A 24,983-nucleotide genomic window follows, 5' to 3' on the forward strand; every position below is an offset into this window, starting at 1 on the left:
AATTCTGATTCAGAGCTCCGGTTGAGACTGGTGGTTGTTGGTTCTAGTTGGTAGGGTCCACTGTTGTTGTTGAGTCGCCATTGGGGAAACTGTTTGAGGCCAGTGTTGTTGTGGTTGATGAACCATCATTTGAGGTACTACTGTCTGCGGCCACATTGTGGATTCGATGCACTATATTGTGGCACTATTTGCATCTTTGAGGGTAGGGCTAGGAAACTGTCCCTGGGACTATATTTGGTGGATATACCATTCCTGGCATGGGAGGAGATAGGACTCCTCTTCTTGAGGTCATTGACAGCATTGCTTCAACTTCATCATACAGTCTTGCACCTTCCACTGTGGCTTGAAAGTTGACTAGTCTTCTCATTTCCACAAACTTACAAACTTCTAGTTGTAGGCTTCTAAGAAAAACTCCCTTCTAGATGCCTTCATCCAAGTGATGGTTGGTCCATCTCTTCAGTATGGATTCCATTCTAGAGACACGCTTCCACCTATTCACCAGAGGACTAACTTAAGTTCATGAACTCCTCTTATGTATGCTCTTCAAAATGTACATGCCTGAATTTGGTGAGAAAGGCCACCTTTAGGTCATCTCATGTGCCATTATTTCTTGCTGCTTGTCTCTCATACCACTGAAACGCCGCACCTTTGAAAGTAGCGAGGAATATCGCCAACCAATGCTTGGGGGTTCTGGCATTGTTGGCTTCACATGCTACTATGAACTCCACTACATGAAGATCAAGGTCTTCATTGTATTCTCCCTTAAAGATGGGCAATGGGACTACATTCATTGGCTTGTCACTATCAATATTTCCAAGATGGATTTAACTTGAAAGGGGACCTTGAGTCACCATGTGGATTTCTGTGAAGAGTGCCGCAAGGGCTTTAAAGGAGGCTTCTGCTACTAGCCATTCTTAGCTTTGATTTTTGCATTCTCTTCTCACGTACCTTTGGACTCGTTCTAGTGCTTGCCTCTTGATTGCGTCATTCATCAGGGAGTTAGCTCCACCCAGTTTGTTTGTATTAATAGATAAGATCTAGAAGGGCTTCAGTCTCTGGAGGACTCGCCAACATTTCTTCTACTTCCTAATTTTTAATGTCTCTAAATTCAGCTTTCATTCCGCTACAGAGAGGAAAAGATATTCAGTTCTCAAGGTATCAAAACTCATCCTTCTGAGAATCATTGTAGTGCCATCATCATAGTAATGTCAACTTTTGATGGTTTTAATAGTGTATGTTGTGAAGAACACTCTATCTACTAGCTTTCAATGGGTTTCCAATTGAACAAACAAAAGACTATAAAAACACCACACATCCCACGTATCTTGTTGTTGCGTGTCTACGATTAAATCCCAACTCTTTTCTTCTTTGTTTTTGTGCACTTCAACTGACCACGACTCATGAAGCTTCTTCACAATCTCCCACTTGATGATGTCTGGAAACTCTTCAATGAAGGTCAAATCTCCCATAGATCATTCTCTCTGTTTCTGCTCTTCAGTTTGCTCCCAAACAACTTGCCGCCAAGATATGTGTCTCTGTTGCTTCAACAGAGGGAGAGGAAATAGTCCACCACATAGAGCCGGTATCAAGATGGTAATATGTTTCCACCATTATGGGATAAATTTCTTATAGAAAGTGGCTTTGGCAATGAAGATCTCCAATTCTTCAAGAGTAGAAGGAACTTTGCAAGCATCCATTGAATTCTTCTCCTCTCACCAATCCCATTTCCTTCATTTTCAGCCTCTTCTATTGCATGTTGATGGTAGTCTTCCCCGATTGTGCATTAAAAACATGGAGCCCCAAGAGGAACACCAAGAAAATAGAAAATCTACTATAAGAAAATCTATATTGTAACATTGGCAAGCATGTTCTTCATATTTTAATCAACCACAACAAGAAAAACAACACCAAAACTTCTCAAATCTTCACACAACTGCATATAACAATTTTTCCATGGATTTATCACAACAAAACTTCAACACATTTTTCATATACTTCATCAAAAGAACAAGAGAACACAAATAAGTACTCCACTTTGAATTAAAATCATCACATAGCATTCATCTTCAATAGTTTCATAGTGTTCATAGTCTCTCTCATAATCTCTCACTCATGGATACATTGTTTTTCATTGACTTTGCTATCTTTCACTCTCTATCTCTCTCATACATGCTCTCTCTCAATAGTACATTGGAATCATGAAGAATAATCATCCAAAACCCATCTTTGGTCGTGGATAACCCTCCCAAGTGATATATCTAATATGAAAGGTCACTAGAGCCACTACATTATCTTTTCATAGCTCAATAGTATCACTGTCACTTCAGTCTTTACTTGAGTCTTTAGCAACTACTTCTTTCACTTCTTTGAGCTATTTTGAACTTGTATTCATCTCTTCCAAAGGTTAGAAAACTTCCCCAACCTACACATTCATCCTAAATAACACTTACATAGGCATACATAATACAAACAGAATAGAGACAAAGGCTCCTCTAGCTGTGCACAACCAGTCTCTAATGACTGATCATCATTCTTTCCTTGCGAGATTAACTCAACACACACTAATAGTTGGGGCTCTCCTGTCATCTAGTATTGCCTTCTTCTGATTAGGCACCCTCACTGATGCTTTGGGCAGTGTGCAAGGTATATTCATCATTCTTTTGCAAGTTAATGTAGATTTTTCTCTTCCATTCTCTTTTTTCATTGTAGTCTTTCTCTTCCATTGTCTCTTAGTCATTGTGTTTTTCTTTCATTGTGCACTCTTACACCTAGCACCTCTAAGCCATGTTGGCTTTCGATCAACCCCTTGAGCCATGCACATGTACTATTAAGCCATGTCCTACTTGGGGTCCTTGAGCTTGTCATTACCATGTCATGGCCATCTTCATGTTGTATCTATCTCATGTATCTCCTTTGCATAATCAATTAACAGTTAGACCTAACCTCTATCAAGGTAAGTTCTTTCCATTTCCTTTCTCTTATGTCTCTTATCATGGATTCAATTAACCTCCATGACTCAATAGGGGAATTTTTAGTTAGTTATTCATCCCCATGTGTGAGTACGCCTTAGATGTATGTGTGTGTGTGTGAAAGGTGTGAACACCTTTTACATCCCAACATTAAGTAAGGGTCGAATGTTTAGGAAAAACCCTTGACCTACATAATGACTAAAAATGATATTTAAGCCTAGGCCACAATGGGTTAATAAAAGAAGTGCCTCACCACTAGGATAGCCACTTGATTATTGAAAAGGAAAAAGGGATAGGATACAGAGAAAAGGAAGGGGTGTGTGTGTGTGTGTGTGTGTGTGTGTGTGTGTGTGTGTGTGTGTGTGTGTGTGTGTGTGTGTGTGTGTGTGGACACAAAAAAGAAAGAAAAATGAGAGAGAAAGAGAGAGAGAGAGAGAGAGAGAGGGAGACAGAGAGAGGTAGGGTGAGTTACAAATGAGAGAGAAAAAAGTTAAGAGAAGTACAAGAGAAAGAAGATCAAGAAAGCAAAATACAATGTGTGGGGGAATAACTGAGAGAAGTGAAGCTGAGACGATGCTATCACGAAGTGGCCTATAATTCCTTGCCTTTCAAAGCATGCAAGGAACACTGATAGTTCTTAAGCAATCCCTTAAATAATCAAAGGAGAGCAAGTCGATCTATGTTACAAGAGGGGATCAAGTATATGGGTATCATAAGAACCTTAGTGGGACAATGTGACTTAGATTTTGTGATTAATCCAATCATTGCATATGCTCCCCATAAAATAAAAGTTTGCCAACATCTTCATTAAAGTACTCCAAAGCTATCAATTGGGATCAACATCTTTATGATTGAAATGTCAGGCTAAACTGGTTGTTCAAACTTCCAATGAAGCCTTAGATGCTTAAGGAGAAAGTTGGGATTTATATCCAAAGCATTAAAAATTCACTACATCAAATAGAATTAAAGTATTCAAAATCTAGTACTAGCAATCCCATAACCTCATGAGCACTCTGTATAAAAATATATATTTATACATTTGAAACCAACCTACATTCTCCAACCGTAGTTGGAATTGATGCCTTACTTTGGAGAAACATATGAATTCCTCACGACCAAAAAAGATAATTCAATGAAGCTTAATATACCAAAGCCTTGAAGTGCTCCCATAGTGAAAGAAAGCTCACACCTATTTGGTAATTGCATATTTACATGAAGCCCGAATTAGATGTATGTGTTTTGAGCAAAGTTGGTTACATGGAGCAAAAATGTTTTGATGAAAATATGTAAGAGGGAAAAGGAAAAATATGCACTTCACTTGTTCTAAGGAGGGTCAATGATGAAGCTAATAAATTGAAGCATTTACTCTCTTAGCCATTATCACATTGTGCATTTCCCTTATGTACTTAATTTCATATGTGCATGATAAATATTTTTTAGGATTATCTATGTTTTATTTTCGATTTCCATGCCATATGGTTACTAGATGTCTTGAAGCATTGATTGATAGTAGCTCTTGCTACAGATCGCTATTTATTTCCTACTAGTTTTTTTGACACAATTATACAACATTTATGGATACGTTATCAGAAATGTTTTGAGCCACCTAAACGTATCACAATAAGTAAAGATGGAACAAGAGCTTTATCAAGCATATAGTTTTTTTCCCACACAAATAGAACTACCTAAACCTATCACAATAAGTAAAGATGGAACAAGAGCTTTATCAAGCATATAGTTTTTTGCCCACACAAATAGAACTATAACCATGATATGTTGTGTGCTAAAATAGTACTTTGAATGTGGGTTTTACATTGTTATGTCTAGCAAGCTCTAGTTCCTTAGTCTTTTGACATTTGACACTTCAAGCATTACAAATGTTACGATTAAGATGCTTTGGGGACTATTTCATTAGTCCAACTTAAACCTTGTTACACTTCAATCACCTTTGTAAAAGTTTGAAGTTAAAAGAAAAACAAGAAATCATATCAAAATCACCTATATGAAGAGAAAGGTAGTGATGAAAAGGCATAAATTGCCTTAACATCACTCCCTAACCGAGATTATTTGCAACAAGTGAGTAGGAGTGAGATGAAATGATACAAATAAGGGATACTCTTATGTTTGCAAAAAGGAAGTTTGGATATCCTTTAAAGTTGATACAAATAAGGGATACTCTATGTGTGCAAAAGAAAGCATTACCATTTGTTACAATATCTTTAAATATTCCTTTAAAACCAATATATCCATGGGAGAAGCCTTCATGTTGCACTCTTAGCTCATCAAGTATCTTTGTGTCTCTCCTCTAATTGAAAGGTGAAAGAAAAGAGAAGGGGTAAGTTTCCAAGGGATTCATTCCTTGTCAATAGGGGGTCACTTACACTTGTTTATGCAAAATACAATTATCATTGGAGAGGATTCTGAGAAACGTTGGATCATTAAAGTGAGAAGTCAAGGGTTGGAAAAATGGGGTCAAATCAATGAGAGCTCGTAAGACAAGACAATGAACGATCAACGATCATGGTAGCAAAAAATCAGACATGATAATTTTATGGATTAAGATTCTCGCATCAAGACTAACAAACAAAAGAAATTTTATGCATTCCATATGATCATATATCCTTTTCACATACCTAAATTCATACAACTCCCCATTATTAACAAATGCACTGCCTCACACTATGTAGCACCTTAATGTATTTCCAATTATTATTAAATATGGTCATTAATTGTAACTTAAATAAATCCTAAGGCGTCTCCCCATCTAGGTGTGACAAATTTTTATATTTTAGCATTTAGCACTGTAGGCTAGTGAATTTATGGGGCAACCTCTTTCACCTTAATTCCCTGCCTGAATCTACTACAGCCCATTGATTGTCTTGTTGTCTACAATCTTAACATTCCATCAAGTTAATTAGTTGAGAGTCAATTCTTGACAATCTGTATCACCTTAGTTCCCTACTTGAATCTACTAAACCCATTGATTATGTCTTTTTGTCTACCATCGTCACATTCCATCAACTTAATAAGTTCAAATATACTTTTTTTTAGGCCAGTCATGAATGAAATGTCCAAACCCTCTTTAGTGATAGATGTTAGGTATGTTTTTGTTGAGTATCTTTTGAAACAAAGTACTTTGGACTACTAAGTCAATTTCAATGAACTATTTCAAGGCTGGTTCACATCAATCTCTGCATAACTAGTATAGCTAGAATTAAATAGATGGTCCCATGTTGGCCTAAGTACCTAACAATTTTCACAAATCAATCTGGATCGCACCCAACCCCAAATTAGGAAGGTATTGAATACATACAAAACAATTCAACCACTTGAAGCCCAATTAAACCATCTTGGGAAGCTTCAATATTGGAGTCTATTTTGTACAAGCTTTGTAAACCACCCAACAAAAAGTATAAACGCTGGAAACTTTAGTTTTAACAATTTGACAAGACCTATTGTTTCTTTTGTGACACATTCACAGCTTTTGCTCAATTTAGGTCTATTGTACCATGCACATCCCTTTGAGGCCTTTCATTTAGCCACTTGACATGAGCTCTTAAAAGCATAGGATTTGTTATCCACTTTTTTAATATTACCTCTTCGTAATTTAATTCCAAAGCCTTGGTTCTTTCACGGGTCTTGAGAGACAGAAATGCTTTGGTTGGTCTAAGTTTGTCTTATAAAGCTCATGCACAGCCATAGCACCAAAACAAATAAATGAAAGACAATGTTTTCTCAAGCCTTGTATTGGAGCCACCGTTTTAAGGCACTGACATCAAAAGTCCAGCACTGTACAGTCTAAAGAATATGACCTGCTATTCAATATATATACCATCATTACAATATTAAAGCACAACTTTTCTCCTGGACATAAAAAGGAATGCCCCCACATTACATTGTCAGTTTTGATCTTTAATGTGAGCAAGAAGAGATGATGTATTATGCTGATGATAACCCCTCATGCATAAACATATATCATGTTACCTCAGAGAGACGGCATGGCATCTCTGCTTATTTTGGATACCCGACAAAACAATATGCATTTGGACTATATAGCAATACTGATCAATAGGAGCTGTGTGTCTTGAAAAGAATAGCATGTGGCTCTGTTCACATTGGAGGAAAAAATCTTTGGAGGTTCCAAGGAAGTGAATAGAACTCCTCACTGCGGCTGTCACCTTTGAATGTTCTAAATTTTTGCCACCAAGGCATGCCCCTATCTTTCTTTGATGCTTCCACATTATTTGTGTTGTCTAAAAAGACTGCTACAATGAAAGCAACTGTTACTGATGATGAGAATACTGTATCGATGATGTCATTGAACTGTGCTCAACAAAAGGAAACACAAAAAGTTGCTCATGTTAGTCGTCCATTTGATTTCCAACACAGGACACATTCTTTTATTTTGTGAAACTGTTCTTCTAACTAAACAACACATAAAGGGGATGATCATCAAAGCAAGGATTATACAAAAGACATCAGAGACGGCGATAAAACACACCAGAGACAGAGTACTTGCAAAAACACATTTGCCTTATGTTTGTAAAAACCCAAACATGAAATCAAGCTAACTGTTCTGAAAAATTACCCATCTTGCATTTGTACGAGCTGGTCCATGCCCAGCACTTGCAGTGTACTCATTGAAATATTGAGGAATAGACAGACCCAAGAATAGGGATACTCCAACTATGAACATTGTGCGCAAAGAATTCATATTTACAAATTGCATAAAAGATAGACCTGTAGCAGCTGTACTCCAGGAAAATAAAGGTCAAATCAGTAGAAATTATGTTACATTACGTACTTTTCTGTTCTCTCTCACAGTCGCATATGCTCTCCAGAACGCAACTCACTGTAACAACTGCTGGCTAGCAACAATAAAAGAAAACAGTAACTCCATACCAGCAATTAAGTAATAGCTACCACCAACAGATGTCAGGAAGTTACGAATTTTCACTTTTTTCAGAAACAGTATGTGGCCAGCAATGAGTTCCCAAGAAATTAGTACGCATTATCATAGCAATGCCTTATCATTGCAAGCTTTAATCACACTCATGAAAGGAGAGAGATATTTTTACAAATGACAGATCAATAGGATGCTAATGTTCTTCTCTACCTATGCAGCAGATCTTTCCCTTCTGTTCTATTTTTGGTTGATTAACTGGGCTAAGAGTATTAAAAATCTGTCACACAGCCCTGCCAAGATACAGTAGCAGACTGGGGCAGCACTTACGAGGCTGATAAATCTTGGGCTTGAATCTAGAGGCGGCAAAATGGCAGCAAACGTGGAGAAGTGAGCACTAGCAGAAACAATGGCTGTTAAGGCCTGAACTTGGCAGTAAATAAGAGCACAAGGACAGCACCACTTGCAACCAAAGAACTAGCATACAGGGAGGAAAATTGATGCCAGCCATCAAGTGCAACAGTCACTAGCTTGGACGATAAGATTCAGCTTATTTAATGTGCATGCAACAGCTCTGTTCAAGACTCTCAACTTGTGCATTTACACCTAGATAGGCAGAGAAACCACTTTCACAGACTGGTGGCGAACAAGCCACTCACCTAAAATCTCATCCATACAAGCATTTTAAAGACTTAAGATTAACACTAACAAGGGTGTATACTCCCACTCAAAATAGTGTACTAAGACTGAACTATGAGTCCTCCAAGTACAATGAGGACATGATTAACTGCTTAGTGGCTCATGGCAACCTCTGCCTAGCCACTCCACACTACAATTAAGCCCTGATGTGCCTAATCTCGCACTAGACCTGTGAGACCTCAGAACTCTTACATGCACATGTTATGTGGCTCCAAATGCCAATGGGACTACATGGCTTAATTTGAAAGTAACAACTTCAATCATATACATACAGTAACTGTGGCGAGTATGCACCTGGAATGGTGATTTCAAGTGAAAATGTTAGTCCGTTTTACCCTTGCAGTAATATTGACCTAAATAAATATTCAAATCAATTTAAATTCGGGTAGGCTTGGGGAGAAATAATAGCCCCCAATTTTCAGCTCAAAATACGACTATGATACCATAGAAATCAAGCCCAATTATTAATGTGTTTGGTTGTCATGTCTGATGGCATCCAATAAGTACCGTTCAATACTAGTATGGTACTGATCGGACTAATAAATCTTGGACCTATGCATGATGAAAAAAATTGTACATACAATTTTAATGCCTATACTTAATGTTCAGACTCAAAATAATATACATTAAACATTTAGAGACTTTATCCCACAAGTTTACATATTAAGAGCTTGAGGATAGAGAGGATGGCCAATGGAGAGCTTGAAAGTGGTGGTAGGGTGGAGATACGGCGAAGGAGAGCTTGAGGGAGTGGGGTTAGAGAGCTTGAGGAGAGAGTTTGAGAATAGAGAGCTTGAAAGTTGAGCTTGAAATTTGACTTCTGAAATTAGAGAGAGAGGGAGAATATATTCCTAGAATGGGGGGTAAAGGGCGCCCGGGGGGGGCTGTGGGGGGCGGGTTACGTTGTGGAAAGGAAGTCTAAACAACACCTACAATTTACCCCAAATGGTCACACATAGGCACTTTGAAACAAACGTGCAATTTCCATCGAATGCCATCGTGTTGGCTATATATAGCTCACCCTATCTAGACTAGGTCTCACATATATATGTAGATAGTGATCAATATGATAGTCTATGGGAGTGTATATGATGTGTCTCTTCTCATGTGTCTCTACATATCTTCTCTCTCTACATCTCAACATGTTGGAGCTATATATAGCTCACCCTATCTAGACTAGATCTCACCTATATATATGTAAATTGTGATCGATATGATAGTCTTTGGGAGTGTATATGATATGTCTCTTCTCTCCCTCACGCGTCTCTACATATCTTCTCTCTCTATATCTCAACACATCGCACGTGATTGGACGTGTCATACTAGACAAGATAGATCGAACGAGTTGACCCATCCGTCGAATGTGGACAACTAGAACTCTCCGTGCTTGGTGCTGCCATCGTCATAAGTGTGATCTAGTGCCCCCACTGACGCTTTGGACTGCATGTAGGGACTGATCAATCCATCTCCATTATATCAACGCTCTTCTTCAGTCACTGCAATATTCTTCCTTCATTTTCTACTCTCTCTCTCTCTCTCTTTGTGTTTCTCTGTGTTCGTGTCTCTTCCATTGCACAGTCTCACATGGTATCATCGCCTAAGTGAGGACACAATCTAGAGATTTCTTGTAGAAGAGCAAGTTTTCATCACAGAGGAGCATCCCAAATCTTCAAACCACAGATTTTCAACTTGTGTTCACAGCCCATACAAGTGGTCCACTGCTCATTTGACTTTCCTGTCAGTGAGGCAACATCCAAGACCCAACGACAACATCCACACATCAAGTGGCCCCTACCTCATGTGTTTTGCAGCAAACACATTTTTGCGTTTTGAAGGCGGTAGCTCTCTAGCATAGGCAATAAACTCCTAGTGCAAGTGACCCCCTTCTGGTAGCAGACAACAACCTTTCTTTGCCGAACACAGCATTCTAGGTGATTGCACGATTGAAGATATCTTACCAGTTCATGCGCTTTGATGACTCAAAGGAGGAGCTTCTTTCCAGATACTCTTTTGAGTAGAGATGCGATTATCATGATTATAGTTGGCGAGAGGAGTCCCCCGTTAGCACCCATCTCCCTTCTATTCATCTAACACACAAGGATCCATCCTTAGTGAAGATGTCATCCTTGATACCCTTGGTGCAAGTGCCTATCTTATCTCCATTACCCAAAGAAAAACTCGATGGTTTCAACTATTCATTGTGGTCATGTAAGGTGGAGTGCATACTCCACACCTTCGATCTTTCCGCTCTTGTTTCATATTCCATCCCCTGTCCTAAGGAGGATCCAATAGATGGGACTTCTACACACCAAGTAGCCTTGTGGGATTGGCTCAACTCTGGAGCCCAATCCTTTCTCTTTATGAGTTTGCAAGATTTTGTTCTTATGCATGTTCGCAAGTTGAAGACCGCTGCAGAAGTATGGAAGAAGTTTGAGTCTTTGTATTAGCATAAGACGTTTCCCCACAAGATTTCCCTTGAGAAGAAGTTTGCGGATGCTTAGTCTTGATGATTCCTTCTCTATGAAGGAGCACATCACGAAGATGGAGGACACGAGAGGTGAGCTTGCCTCTCTTGGTCAAACGATATCCTCTGAAGACATGGCTATGATCCTTCTGACTCGGCTGCCATCTCCTCAATTCGATGTCTTCTACACCAACCTTATCACATCGAGGACCCGTGAGACTCTCTTACGAGAGGAGCTTTCACCACTCGTCTTGGAGCATGAGGAGCGACTCAAAGAGGTTGGGGGTAGTGGTTCTCGCTCCACCAAGGCATTTACTGCAAGGACAAGTGGAGGGGAAAAAAAAGAAGGTGCAAGCAAGCACAAGGACAAGAAGGATGAGGAGGAGAAGCCCAAGTGCCCATATTGTGGGAAGGGTACTCATCCCAAGGAGAAGTATTGGCAAAAGTACCCCCATTTGAAGCCAAAGGAGAAGGATTTGAAGAATAGAAAGGCTGCCCCGTGGTGACGACAAAGTCTCTCTTTGTGCATGTATTTGCCGAGGAGGATACAACTCTTGCTTCTTTTGCTTAGGAGAAGCCTTGGCTCGTTGATAGTGGGGCCTCTTCTCACATGACCTATAGACACGATTGGCTTCAGGATCTAAGTGCTAGGAGGGGCACAGTCACCATTGGTGACAACTCTACCATTCCCGTTCGAGGAGTGAGGACTATTCCTTCATTGCTAAACGAGCAATCTTCTTCATCCAAAGTTCTCTATATACCGGATTTAGGTTTCAACCTATGGTATGTTCATAGTCTTACACGGCTTGGTACCCACATGGTATTTAAATAGGATGCAGTGACAATGAGGATGCTTCTATAGGTGCCATTCTTTGGACAAGATCCCATGAGGGTGGGCTTTACATGCTCACAACCTTGGCCACACAGTCTTCCCACAAGCTTGGGCTGCTTTGGCATGCTCGTTATGGTCATCCAAATTTTAACGCTATACGACAGACTTCTTAAAAGAAGATGGTGGAGAGACTTCCAGCTTCTACTCTGCGTGAGTTGGTCCATATTGACCTTTGCAAACCTATGGGCATGGCCTCCCTTGCAAAGGCCAAGTATTTTATGCTACTCATAGATGACTTTAATCATTAGGTGTGGCCTTATTTTTTGGAGTACAAGAGTGAGGCGTACTCCCGTTTTTACGAGTCAAAGATATTTGTGGAGACATGGACTACTTCCAAAGTTAATGGCATATGAACAGATCATAGTGGAGAGTTTACTTCTAACCTCTTTTCTCAGTTTTGTAGGGATCACGGCATTCGAGTGGAATATGCCCATCTAAACACACCTTTAGATAATGGTGTGGTGGAGCATGCGAATCAGACCATGCTAGAGACGGTCCTGGAGTATCAGGGTCTTCCTCATACCCTTTGGGGTGAGACAGTGACTACTACAGTTCACATCTGCAACCGTTCCCCAACTTCTACATTACAAGACATGACTCCCTACGAGGCTTTCTTTGGCCGAAAGCCCTCTGTGTCTCACTCCCGCATCTTTGGATGTGATGCATTTGTCCATGTGGACAAGAAGAAGAGGAAGACAAAGCTGGACTTGATGTGCAAGAAGCTCATCTTCATGGGCTATAACACTACCACAAAGGGCTATCGCCTCTACGACCCGATGACATGAAAGCTTGAGTTGAGCAAGGATGTGATCTTGGATGAGGCTTCAACCTCCGAGGATCCTATTGATGGTTCTATTACAAGTGATTCTTCAACATCGACTGACCCTCCCCTACCCTCAATTCCTCTATCCAGGTTGCCTATTAGCACCCCTTCTTCGTCTTCGGCTCCTCCCCCTCCTTATCCACCCTCTACTCCGGTTTCCCTACCACCTTTGACGGATGCGACTACTACTTCTTCATCACATACTTCCATCCCTTCAGCCTCCTCCAAAGTCTTCTAGGGCTACTCAGCCAACATAAGGGGAGCCTTCTTCAAATGAGGAGGATTTACCTTCGTTTGGTGAGGGGGAGTCCCTACTACAAACAGGTACATTACAAGTACCAAAGACTACTCAGTCTCTCTCGTAACAAGATGAGCTTGTTCGGATTCCTTATTGGTACCAATAGTTCATGCAAGATTCAAGTGTTTCCCACTTTCCTACTCCGCCTACAGGTCCACGCCGCTCATCTCACTTACAGGCCCAACGGAATAGTTCACTTTGTGTGAACTATGCTCTTGTGTTCTATAGTTATGGCGGCGGTTTGGCTTCACCGCATGTTGGCGGAGATTGGCTTTCCTCAGCCTACATCTATGGAGCTATGTGTCAACGACCAAAGTGCTCTAGCTCTAGCAAAGAACCCCATGTTTCATGCTCGCACGAAGCACGTTGAGGTTCAATATCACTATATTCGAGAGTGGATCGTGGATTCGGAGTTAGCAATGGCCTATTGTCCCACGAAGGACAATGCAATTGATCTCTTCATCACGAAGCCTTTGCCCAGGCTTCTATGCTTCATCACATGAGGTTGTTGGGTCTTCAAACACTCCCAAGATCTAAGAGGGGATATTAGCCTGCCTATGTTAGTCATGTCAATCTGTCATCTCTTGGTTGTGAGCTCTTGTTAGAATCTAACAGAGACATAGGAGCTATGGTAGTTTAGGTGGATTTTCTTTATTTGTTAGCTTCCTATGTGCATTCCTAGGCAAGTTTGTGCTTTCCAATATGCCTACACCTGCCGAACATTGTCATTGTCATCTAGGATTTTTCCGAGGTTTCTCCTATTTTTTCTAGCATTTTTCTTTAGTGGCCAGCATTTAATGCTGGTCCCCAAGCATGTATGGCCTCTTTAGGATCAGATCGGCCAATTTTTTGGTGCTTTTGCTATTTATAGCTACACCCCCACTTGGCAAATACACTCTCTTCAATCTTCAGTCTTCCCTTTGCAGGTGCATGCTCCGACACTCCGTCTCTCTATGCTTGGTACTACCATCTGATTTAGTGCCCTTATTGATGTTTTGGGCTGCATGCAGGGACTGATCAGTCCATCTCCATTGTATTAGCATTCTTTTTCAATCAGTGCAATATTCTTCCTTCATCTTTTGCTCTCTCTCTCTCTCTCTCTCTCTCTCTCTCTCTCTCTCTCTCTCTCTCTCTGTGTGTTCATGTTTCTCTTTCATTGTGCACTCTCACATCATCAACATCGCAAGCACAAGATAACCACTCCTATTGAGGCAGTCATCATGGTGGAAGAAGTAGAAGGACCGATGCATGGTCTTGGTGGGATGAGGTGTATGTTGAGCACCCTAGAAGTGGAGGAGGATCTTGTGCATAGACATGTGAGTTGTGCCCATATCGTCACATAGATGGAAGAGGCAAAGTTCGAGCTCACTTCTTGAACATTGAAGGATATGAGGTGCAATATTGCCCCAATGTGACTCCCAAGAAGAAGAGAGAGCTTACAGAGAAGGATGTGAGGCTACAAGCCTCATCTTCAACGAGGAGAACACCACATCCATCAGCCATTGACCCTATTGCATTTGCCACAACATCGACCTCTTAAGTATCTCATGCACCATTCATCTAGTGTTGATGCTAGTCGCACATGATCTATTCGAGATGTATTTGGAATAGGAACATCTGCTGGGTAAGCATCAATTGATCCTCCCAGGCAACAACGCACCCTTGAGGTTGTTTGGGATCCACACAAAAAAGAGGAAGTTTATGTTGGTGTTGGACGGTTCTTTTTCCATGATCACATTGCATTTAATGTTATGAGGTCTAAATATTTTAAAGCAATGTCCATCAAAAACCTTGTGTACCACACTGCTTGAAAGTTGAAAGAGAGAGGCAAGTGGTGGAGCAAGCAACTGAAAAAACCAAGCATGCATGGCAAAAGAATAGTGTATCACTCATTGCAGATTGATGGAGTAACTTGCACGAGAGATCTAATTAGTCTTCCGTCTTGACTCTTTAGTCTTTAGTACTCATGTGGAGTGGAAAGAGCAATAGACAGAAGAAACACAGGAGCACCAGCAAGAGGAGGATGAGTAGAATCACAATGATCGTCGTGATGAGGAGGATTCCGGGTGATGCTTCCAACTTTGGCATTCTTAATGGCCCATTTTGACTTGTATTTAATCCATTTATCTTGGGCCTTGGCACGTATGATGTGCCATTTTGTCATTTTGATTTGTTTTAGGCTTTAGCTTTTTGCCATATTGCTTTTGTCTGGGTAGATTTTCTATTTTAGTCTTCCGTCTTGACTCTTTAGTCTTTAGTACTCAATATTTTGCAATTCATACTATTGGCCCTTGGGCTTTTATTTTTATGTTTTAGCTTTGTATTATGTACTTGTTGAAATTTGATCATCAATGGCAAATGCTAACTTGTCATATATGGACATTATCACTTAAACACTAATCAGCTTGTCCTGGGTGTTGGTCCCTTGGGCTGTTTGTATCGTGTTATTAGCATATTTTAGTGTCATTACTCAAGTTAGACCTTTGTATTTTACTTTGATGACACATATTCTCATTCTATAATAAGTTAAGTGCACATTTTGTTAATTTTTAAGTATATTTTGTACTTTTTTTACATGTCATCTCGGTCCTCCATCCCTCATCCCCTATTTTCAGCCGTCCTCGTCATGTCCCCGTCACTTGTGACTACATAGGCTGCTATACCAACTCCAATATATAGAAGCACCATCAAAGATAATATGGGTGATTCTCACACTTTATGAGTTAGAGACAAGCAAGGTTCAGACAAGAGGTGAGATTTCTAACATAGTCCAAAGCATGATTGGTATGAAGCAAGGTTCCCCCTTCTCATCCACACTCTTTGGACTATACATTGATAAGATCACCAATTCATCGATATGATTCGCAAACCAGGAGCACCTTTGCAAGAGTTTTGACAAGCAAAACTCAAACCCTAAATGTAAAATGCAAACACAAAGCCCAAAACTCAAATACAAAGACCAACACAAAGAGAAGAAACTTTGAGGTAAATGAATGCTATAAATAACTGTAAGAGTATACCAAATGCTCGAGGGAAAAGGAGTGGAGTGTCGGAAAGTAATGTCCATCGGAGAGTAGACCACCACGTGGGTGAAGTCTGATGGCTGAAATCTACACAAAAAGAATAAGGCTGAATGGTGGGCAGCCTATCTCTTTATAGATGTTGAAGGGTGCCCAAAAAATTAGGGTTTTGGGGGACCATTGAAGCTCTCTCAAACTACACACCAATTTTGTGTTTTTTATCAATTAAGCATCTTTTGGGACTATTTAAAGATGCTAATCAGCTATAAAGCATGTTTTCGCTCAACAATAACCCCCATCTACTATGCTCATCCAAGCTACTAGAGGAGACACAAGATGGTGGTTTGCCAAGACTAGTACTTGTTCAGCAAACAAAGTCATTAATTGCATTAACAAATAATTGTGCTTCACTCTCGGCATCTACTCCAACATCCCATTTGCTTGAAGGACTGTATTTTGGAACATTATCTTCCTCAGATTGAGTTTGCTTATAATAGTGCCATCAAGGTCAAGGGAGAGAAAATGCAATCCTTGGTCGACTTTCTGGACGATATGTAGGAAATCTTGACAATTGCAAAGGAAAGCATTAAAATGATCCCTAGATTTTGCCATGCTTTACGCTAACCAACCTCGAGAGCTCCAAGAAGGTTTGTAGGTTTACCTTAAAAGTCCCAAAGGACTCTAATTCAACGACCACCGACAAGTGCTATAATTATCTTTGACGTATTTTGGTCCTTTCCAGATTACCAAGAAGATAAGTAGTATATCCTATGTGCTAAATTTACCTTCAAAAATCTGAGTTCATATTGTCTTCCACGTAAGTTGTTTAAAAGAATGATTGGGATGAGGTGAATTAATTGTCCCGCGGCTCCATGACAATGCTTGATATATTCCACTCGAACCCGAATTGGTTCTCGACCTAAGAACTAAACAACCCCGTTGGACTATTTATCCCAAGTATTTGGTCAAGTGGAAAAACCACCCAAAGGAAAAGGCTACTTGGGAGTCAGTACATTCATTGAAAAGTTGTTTTCCCCACTTTGTCTGTGAGGATATTGCTAAGGACAGCAATCATTCATAAATGGGGAAGTGTTATATCCTTGGACATCTAGATGGGGCCTAGTAGCATTGGTCACAGTGGTCATGAAGTCCCGATACCATCCCAAAAATCCCTAGAAGATTTGCTAGGCTTGTGTCCATTGCTTTAGCTACAACTATCATTATGACAAATTACATAGCACACTTTGAGCCCAAAAGTTGATATGAGGCTCTAGAGCAACCCCAACCACATGAGGCCATGGAAAAGGAGCTTGAGACATGGAGATACTCTAGAGGCACGAGAGGCACGAGAGGAAAGCCTCTGTCAAAGACGTCATATACAACAGACGGAGATAGAGGAGCATCAAATATGCACATGCTCTACCTATTATGACTCATGAGACACAAGCTGCTAACACTACCTCTTCTAAGAGGAGTTTGATCCACTACATTGTCAAGCATTTTTCAGCAATGACAAATCTATCTAACTAAACACAGAAATTCTCCCTCCATGAAGTGATAGTATCACATACAACTATGCAAATAATTATACATAGCATATGGTAATCATTGTAGAGTAGAAGAGGTGCCGATTGATTGTCTGAGGAAGCTGCAGTACTTCGAGCAGGGCGCTAATCTAGGAAGAGTCATCCTTCAAGGATTGCAGGTTGCCATCAAAAGCCGGGGCTGGTTGTTTTCTTTGAGGAGGCACTGCAAAATCTGGGACAAGGGGGTGGTGATCAGAGCTATGTATGTCAGAGCCCTTGGACTCACAACCTGATTGGTATGCAGCCTTCATATTGCAGCAGGCACTATCTTGGAGGAACAACAGCCATCCTACTCGTGTGGAGCAGCAGCGCAGTCCCTGGAGCTGGCTGTTTTGAAATTGCTTTGCTGGAGTTTCCTCCCAGAAGAGCAGTAGCATATGATTATTGCTTCAGCCTGGCCTGTGACTTTATTGGGAGTGTCATGAGGAACGTTTCCATATCCATTACCCCGAACACCTGAAAAAAATCTTTAGTAAAATCAAGTTTACTGCTTGTAAAACTTAGTATATTCTTGGTCTTTAGCCTTTGCTTCCTAAATTCACTCTCTATCCATTGATGTTAGTTAATCATAAATCACTGTACTCCATTTGGTGTCAGTTGAAAGTGTGGTTTATCTTGGAGATGTGGAGTTCCTGGTTCTCTTGTCACAAATATCTATGAAGTGCTCTATGGTTTTCTTGATGCTTATTGGGATGAAGTTGATGGACTCACATATTCATCTCTTCTCTATTGTTTTTTCATTGTTAACGAAGGAGATGCATGTGTTCCCTTGAGGCCTAGTGGTTCTGTTGAGAATATTGTAGGCATTTGTCTTGAATTTCTATGTTGCTACAAGTCTTGCAAAGATGATTGAGGTACCTTTGGGTTCATCCTAAGATGCATAAGAGATGCAATTACTGTACTTCAGTGTTTTGGAGCTATTAAATCCCTAGGGCATATGTAATCTTGTTGGGTGACTAGGTGGTGGTTAAGGGGTAGACCTTATCAGTTTGCCTTGTCTTTGCTTGAGTAGAGGCTGATTGGAGGATCAGAAAAAATCCAAGTTATCTAAGGAAAACACCAAGCCACAACACCCTTGCTGGCGCTCCTTGGCCTATTCTTGTCAGGTTGTGTCAAGGGTTTCCTCCTTTCATCCCTCACACGACAGCATCAAGTTATGAAATTCCCTATCCAGAGATGCTTGGGACTCTTCCTTTCAAAGACTTGCAGGTAACAAGATATACTAACCCGGCTTGGGTAGGGATAGTATATAAGCATAGACTAAACCACCAATACAAGCTCCAACACATCATGCAGGTGTAAATACAACCATAAAACTATACAACGCTAGCAGGCCTCATCCCCACAACAGTCGAGCATTCTTGAGGGGATCCACTTCATCAAATTCTATCATATAGAGGAGTTGATTACTTTCTAGCATAATCCCATGATGAATCTTGTAGGTGGTAGGAGAGCCAAGCGCAACAGACATCACTAAAGTGGAGACAGAGAGGACTTGGTCCAAGTCCCCCTTTCCCATTAGGCATGAAGATGGCACAATACCAATGTCACTTCTTGTAGCTTTCCCATGATGGTTACATAGTGAGACCGAGATTAATGGATGCTCAGCTTTCTCACGGGCTTCGAGTTGCTATTGGATAAATCCGCACCTCATCACATCAACTAATGATTGAGATAGGTCGATGGAGCCATGTTGCAACAAATGAGAGGATGTGCCAACTTTGTAGATGGGAGCCACAAACAGAGGAACACTACATTTGTAGATGCACTATATACTATGATATCCGAGGCCGCTACCATTGCCTCTTTAAGGAGGGCTTTGGACCATTTGTTGGGAATAAAGGCCTCGTGCCTTTTAAATGTGCTTGGGTGTGAACACACCCTTAGCACTTGTACTTACACATATATATCTATCTAAAAACCTAAAGGTACACACTCGTCATTGTACTTGAAAACGTGTTCACTCTCTACTCTTCTCTCTCTCACTCTCTCTATCTCTCACTGCGCGTAGGACAATCTGTCTATCTCCATGCCTAACCGGTCCCTACAAACTGGTATCAGAGTGTAAGGTGCTACAAACGATCGTCAAGCTGAGGCAGAAGACCAGCGTGGTGACGAGACTGCTCAAAGGCGAGCAAGAGAGTCACGGGAGTGAGCTGCAAGCATCGTGTTGTCAGTCACAGCTGACGGGCGACTCTAGCAAGACGGGCTGCAACGTGACGTGCAAGCAGTGGGTAGCGGGAGCAGCATGTGACTGCAGTTGACGTGGACCAAGTGCACGACGGGCAGCACCTGACGGGCGACCTGCTGACGGCGACTGCAGCGGACCGGACGTCTCCAGTGGGGCAGGACCAGCGGGCGCTGAGACAAGCGCGACCAGCGGGAGGCAACTTGGCAAGCACGACAGGTCACAGACCTGAAACAGCCCGTTGACCTGCAATTTTTCCTCCTCTTGTTTTTTCTAAAAACATTTGAGATTACTTTTGCCTCCTCTCTTCCACCAGTTCGCGCGCGCAAGCACAGTGTGCAGATCTGTGCAAAATTGAGCCAGAAATTTAGGGTTTTTCCCGAATTTGGGGATCTCAACACTGAATTGGACTATCTGACTCAGAAATTGCAAAGTCGGTGCACATTTGCTCGGGAATTTTGGGGCTTTTCACATTTTAGTGAAATTCTTTCAATTTCACTGAAATTAGTGCATGCACGACTTGGAAAATTTGGGGATTTGTCCAGATTTAGTGCAAGCAAGATGCAATAGTGATATCTGTCTCAAAAATTGCAGGAATTTGTGACATTTTGTCCTCGACATTTGTGGCTTTTAATGTACATGCACAAATTGGGCTGAAATTAACCCAATTTCTCGACATTGAGGCACATTGGACCCCGTAAAATTTGGGGCTTTTGCAGTTTGGGCAAAATTTGTGCAGCATTTGGTCATTTTATGTACATGCAGGTTGAATTCCATGCAATTTGGACATCAACACTTGGTAAAATTTGGGGGTTTTGCTGAAATTGCTCTATTTTGGCAAAATTGGACTGTCCTATGCATGATAGAGGAAATGCAGATGTGTGTTTGATGCTTTGAGCACAAAATTTTGGGGCTTTTGACCATTCGTGTTAAATTTTATGCCCGTGGGTACATGTACAACAGAAATTGCAGCTGAAATTTTGGGATTCCTTATGTAATGTGATGTATATGCCCTTGCAACAGCTGTAATCAGTTGGATAATGCTGTAGCACATGGTTTGGTGCTTCTGAAAACTTAATTTCAGATCTGAAATCTGTGCTTCTGCGTGGTCATTTATTGCTGATTGGTACTTGTTTGTACCTTGGTCACTTGAGTGACAGTTTTGGGCCTGCATTTGCTGGTTTTTTTGCCACATTTGGGCTAAAAATCATGGCTGGCAACAATGACAGCAGTAATCTGATGCACATAAAGAAGCTTGAAGGCACACATAAATTTACAATTAGGCAAAAGCAGTGCTACAATATCCTATTACAAAAGAAGCAGGCAAAGCCAATCAAAACCAAAGGGGCAAAGCCCGCGGACATGGATCAGGACTATTGGGATGAGTTAAATGAGCTTGCACGCTCAACCATAGAGCTATCAATTTCTGATGCCTTGCTCTTCAACATTGAAGGTTTGGATTCTGCATATGCTATATGGACTAGACTGGAAGAACTATATGCACAAAAGAGTACTGCAAGCAAAGTGTATTGGCTGAAAAAGCTTATGGATTTGCGTATGAAAGAGGGTACAGCAATGTCTACTCACTTGAGTGAGTTTAACTCCATTTTCAGCCAGCTGGTTGCCTTGAAGTTCATGATTGATGAGGAATTTAAGGTTACTTTCTTACTTTGCACTCTACCAGAGAGTTCGGATACATTCAGGACTGCTATTAGCAATTCTACTATGATCCTTTTGTATGTTGATATAAAGAGTGCTCTACTTATGGAAGAGATGAATGGGCTGAACAATGCATCCAGTAAGTCTTCCAGTGCTTTGCATACTAGGGGTAGATCACAGCAAAAGGGAAAATATGATGGCAAGGGACGCAGTAAATCACATGGCAAAGATATTGAATGCCATCATTGTAGCAAGAAGGGTCACTTTAAACGTGACTGCTACAAATGGAAAAAAGAGAAAAAAAAAGGCAAGAAGACAGATAATAGCAAGGAAGAGAAGAAGGACAGTCAGCCTAAGAAGAGCAGTGTAAAAATTGAAGAGGTGAATATAGTCACTCATGACAATGACAGTGGGAGTGATATACTCTTTGTCTCTTCACACTTTCGTGCGCATGCTTTACTTGCAAATACAGATAATGACATGCATACCTGGATTCTTGATTCAGGTGCTTCCTTTCATGTCACCCCTCATCGTGAGTGGTCTTCCGCCTATACAAGGGGTCGACATGGTGTTGTCCATCTTGGGGACAACTATGCATGTGAGATTGCAAGTATTGGCAGTGTGCAATTACAGTTTCAACATGGCTCTGTCTTTACACTTCAGCATGTACGGTATGTATCTCAGCTCAAGAAGAGCTTCATTAGCACAGGGCAGCTAGATGATGATGGTTTTCATACCACCTTTCATGATGGAAAATGGAAGATCTGTAAGGGATCTAGGGTTATTACCAGAGGTTGCAAGAGTGATACTTTGTATCCACTTCATGTATGTAGTGTGCGTGACCATGTTGTTGCCGCGACCGAGCAGCCAAGCGTTTCTTTGTGGCATGGCCGGTTGGGACACATGAGTCAAACAAGAATGAAAGTGATTTCTCGTTTGGGTTACTTGCCTTGTCTTCGTTATGCTGATTTTGAGCATTGTGATCATTGTATTCATGGCAAACATGCACAGATGTCTCACAGAAAGTCTCTTTCTTTGAAATCTTCTCCTCCTAGAGTTAGTACATTCGAATGTATGTCAAATGCCAGGACTATCTTTAGGGGAAAAGAAATATTTTGTCACCTTTGTCGATGATGCTACACGGAAGGTATGGGTTTATCCCATTCGTAGCAAGGATAAAGTGCTTGATAAGTTTAAAAAATCCTTGGCATTGGCTGAAAATCAAACAAATAAGACACTTAAGTGTCTTCACTTTGACAATAGTAGGGAATATGTATCCAAGGCCTTTCAAGCATTTTGTGACAGCAAAGGGATAAAGAGGGAGCTCAGTGCCCCTCATAATCCGCCCTAAAATGGAGTTGCAAAGCATATGAATCGGACCATACAGGATAAGGTCCGTACGATGCTGTCTCATGCTGCATTACCCCATGGTTTTTGGACAGAGGCTTTTATGACAGCCGTTCACTTGATTAATCGGTCACCAAACAAGTCTTTGGGGGGGGAGGGGGGGTCCCTAAGAAGCATGGTCGAGCAAGCCACCTTCATATGCTCATCTGAAAGTGTTTGGTTGCGAGGCTTTTATGCACATTCATAAAGAAAAACGCAGCAAACTTGAGCCAAAGTCCTGTAAATGCATTTTCCTGGTATATGGTGACGAGGGTGAAATGGAGTATAGATTGTGGAATCCCGAGAAATGGAACGTAGTACGCAGTAATGACGTTATCTTCCGGGAAGATTGTAAGCACAAACAGCCCGAAAAGACTGAGGACAACCCAGGAAGAAATACCTTTTGGACAGCAAAATGTGCCCGCTATACAGCAGCAAATACTTACAGCAAACCTGTAAATACAGAAAATGATCTGGAAATGATCAACCAGCTATTGCCCATGAAAATGAGCCGTTACATGTGCAGGAACAAACAGGCCAGCGAGCTGTTAATGCTGATTTGCAGGCTGAAATGCCAGGACAGCATGCTGAAAATGGAAATTTTCAAGAACAACCAGCAAACGAATGACCATTGGGTTAGGAGATCGCCTAGGGCTACTAGACAACCTGACTGATTTGTTCCTGGTGCAATTAATGTGGCTGATTATGTCATGTTGACAAACTGTGGAGAACCGTCTTGCTTCAAGGAAGCAATGGACAGACAAGACAGTAAAAAATGGTATAAAGAAATGTTGTCAGAGATGGAATCTCTTGAAAAAAATGGCACTTGGGACTTGGTGCAGTTGCCTAAAGGGCAAAAAACCCTTCCATGCAAATGGGTTTACAAGATGAAGGTCACTTTTGGTTCCTCACCAAAGTACAAAGCAAGATTGGTTGTAAAGGGGTACAAGCAGAAGCATGGAATTGACTTTGATGAGATTTTCTCTCTTGTAGTCAATATGACTACATTGAGAACCATTTTGGGCCTAGTTGCAGTTGAGGATATGGAGCTCATACAGATGGATGTAAAGACTGTGTTTTTACATGGTGATGTGTATAAAGACATATATATGTGGCAGCTTGAAGGGTGAAAAAATGGTATGTAAACTCAAAAGGAATTTGTATGGGCTGAAACAAGCACCAAGAGAATGGTATCATAAGTTTGATACATTCATGCAGTCCCAAGGCTTTCATAGAAGTCAAGTGGATCACTGCTTATACACCAAGAAGGCAGCAGATGGCAGTCTAATTATCTTAATTTTGTATATTGATGACATGCTGATTGCTGGCAGGGATACTCATGCCTTGGATTCATTGAAGCAAAGTCTTCATGGCAGCTTTGACATGAAGGATCTTGGTGATGCAAATCACATTCTTGGCATGCGCATACTCAGAGATAGATCGAAAGGCTTACTCTATCTCAGCAAGAGTATATCTCCAAAGTTTTGCAGCGTTTCAATATGCAGGGGGGGGAAACAATTGGGGTTCCATTGCCTTCATATGTGAAACTTAGTGCAGAGGACAGCCCTACATCTGATGATGAGAAGGCTGAAATGGCCAAGATACCAGATGCTTCAGCTATTGGCAGTTTGATGTATGCCATGGTTGCTACACATCCTGACATTGCCTTTGCAGTGGGAGTGGTTAGCAGATACATGGCAACCCCTAGCAAGAAGCATTGGGATGCAGTGAAAGGTATTACGAGATACCTCAAAGACACAAAGGAGTTGTGCATCTTCTTTAGAAAGCATAAGGCATCTGTTGTTGGCCTTACGGATGCAGACTATGCTGGTCATGCGGACTGGAGGAAGTCCACTTCTGGGTATATGTTTACTTTCACAAGAGGAGCAGTCTCTTGGATCTCCAGGCTACAAAAGTGTGTTGCATTGTCTACTACAGAGGCAGAGTATGTGGTTGCCACTGAGGCATGCAAGGAGGCTTTATGGCTTTCACGTCTGGTGGGAGAGCTTGGCATCACAGAGTTACCTGTTCTCTATTGTGATAGTCAGAGTGCTATCATGCTAGCACGGAATCCTGTCTTTCATGCAAAGACAGCA

At 41.1% G+C, this 24,983-nt stretch overlaps 1 protein-coding gene across 1 annotated transcript in view; it reads right to left on the reverse strand.

Moving 5' to 3' along the window:
• Positions 1–6,689: 6,689 nt before the first annotated feature.
• Positions 6,690–24,983, reverse strand: part of LOC148036366 (nucleobase-ascorbate transporter 2-like) — a 40,688-nt gene continuing 22,394 nt past the window's right edge. The window contains exons 13-14 of the mRNA XM_087678360.1: positions 7,558–7,718; positions 6,690–7,292 (exon numbers count right to left, since the gene is read on the reverse strand). Of these exons, the coding sequence (XP_087534486.1) occupies positions 7,080–7,292; positions 7,558–7,718 (374 nt within the window). The 3' untranslated portion in view covers positions 6,690–7,079. The remainder of the gene's footprint in view (positions 7,293–7,557; positions 7,719–24,983) is intronic.

This window comes from Lygodium microphyllum, chromosome 5, assembly GCF_053477565.2.
Source record: "Lygodium microphyllum isolate KBCC chromosome 5, Lygodium_microphyllum_v1.1.10, whole genome shotgun sequence".
Classification (NCBI taxonomy): domain Eukaryota; kingdom Viridiplantae; phylum Streptophyta; class Polypodiopsida; order Schizaeales; family Lygodiaceae; genus Lygodium; species Lygodium microphyllum.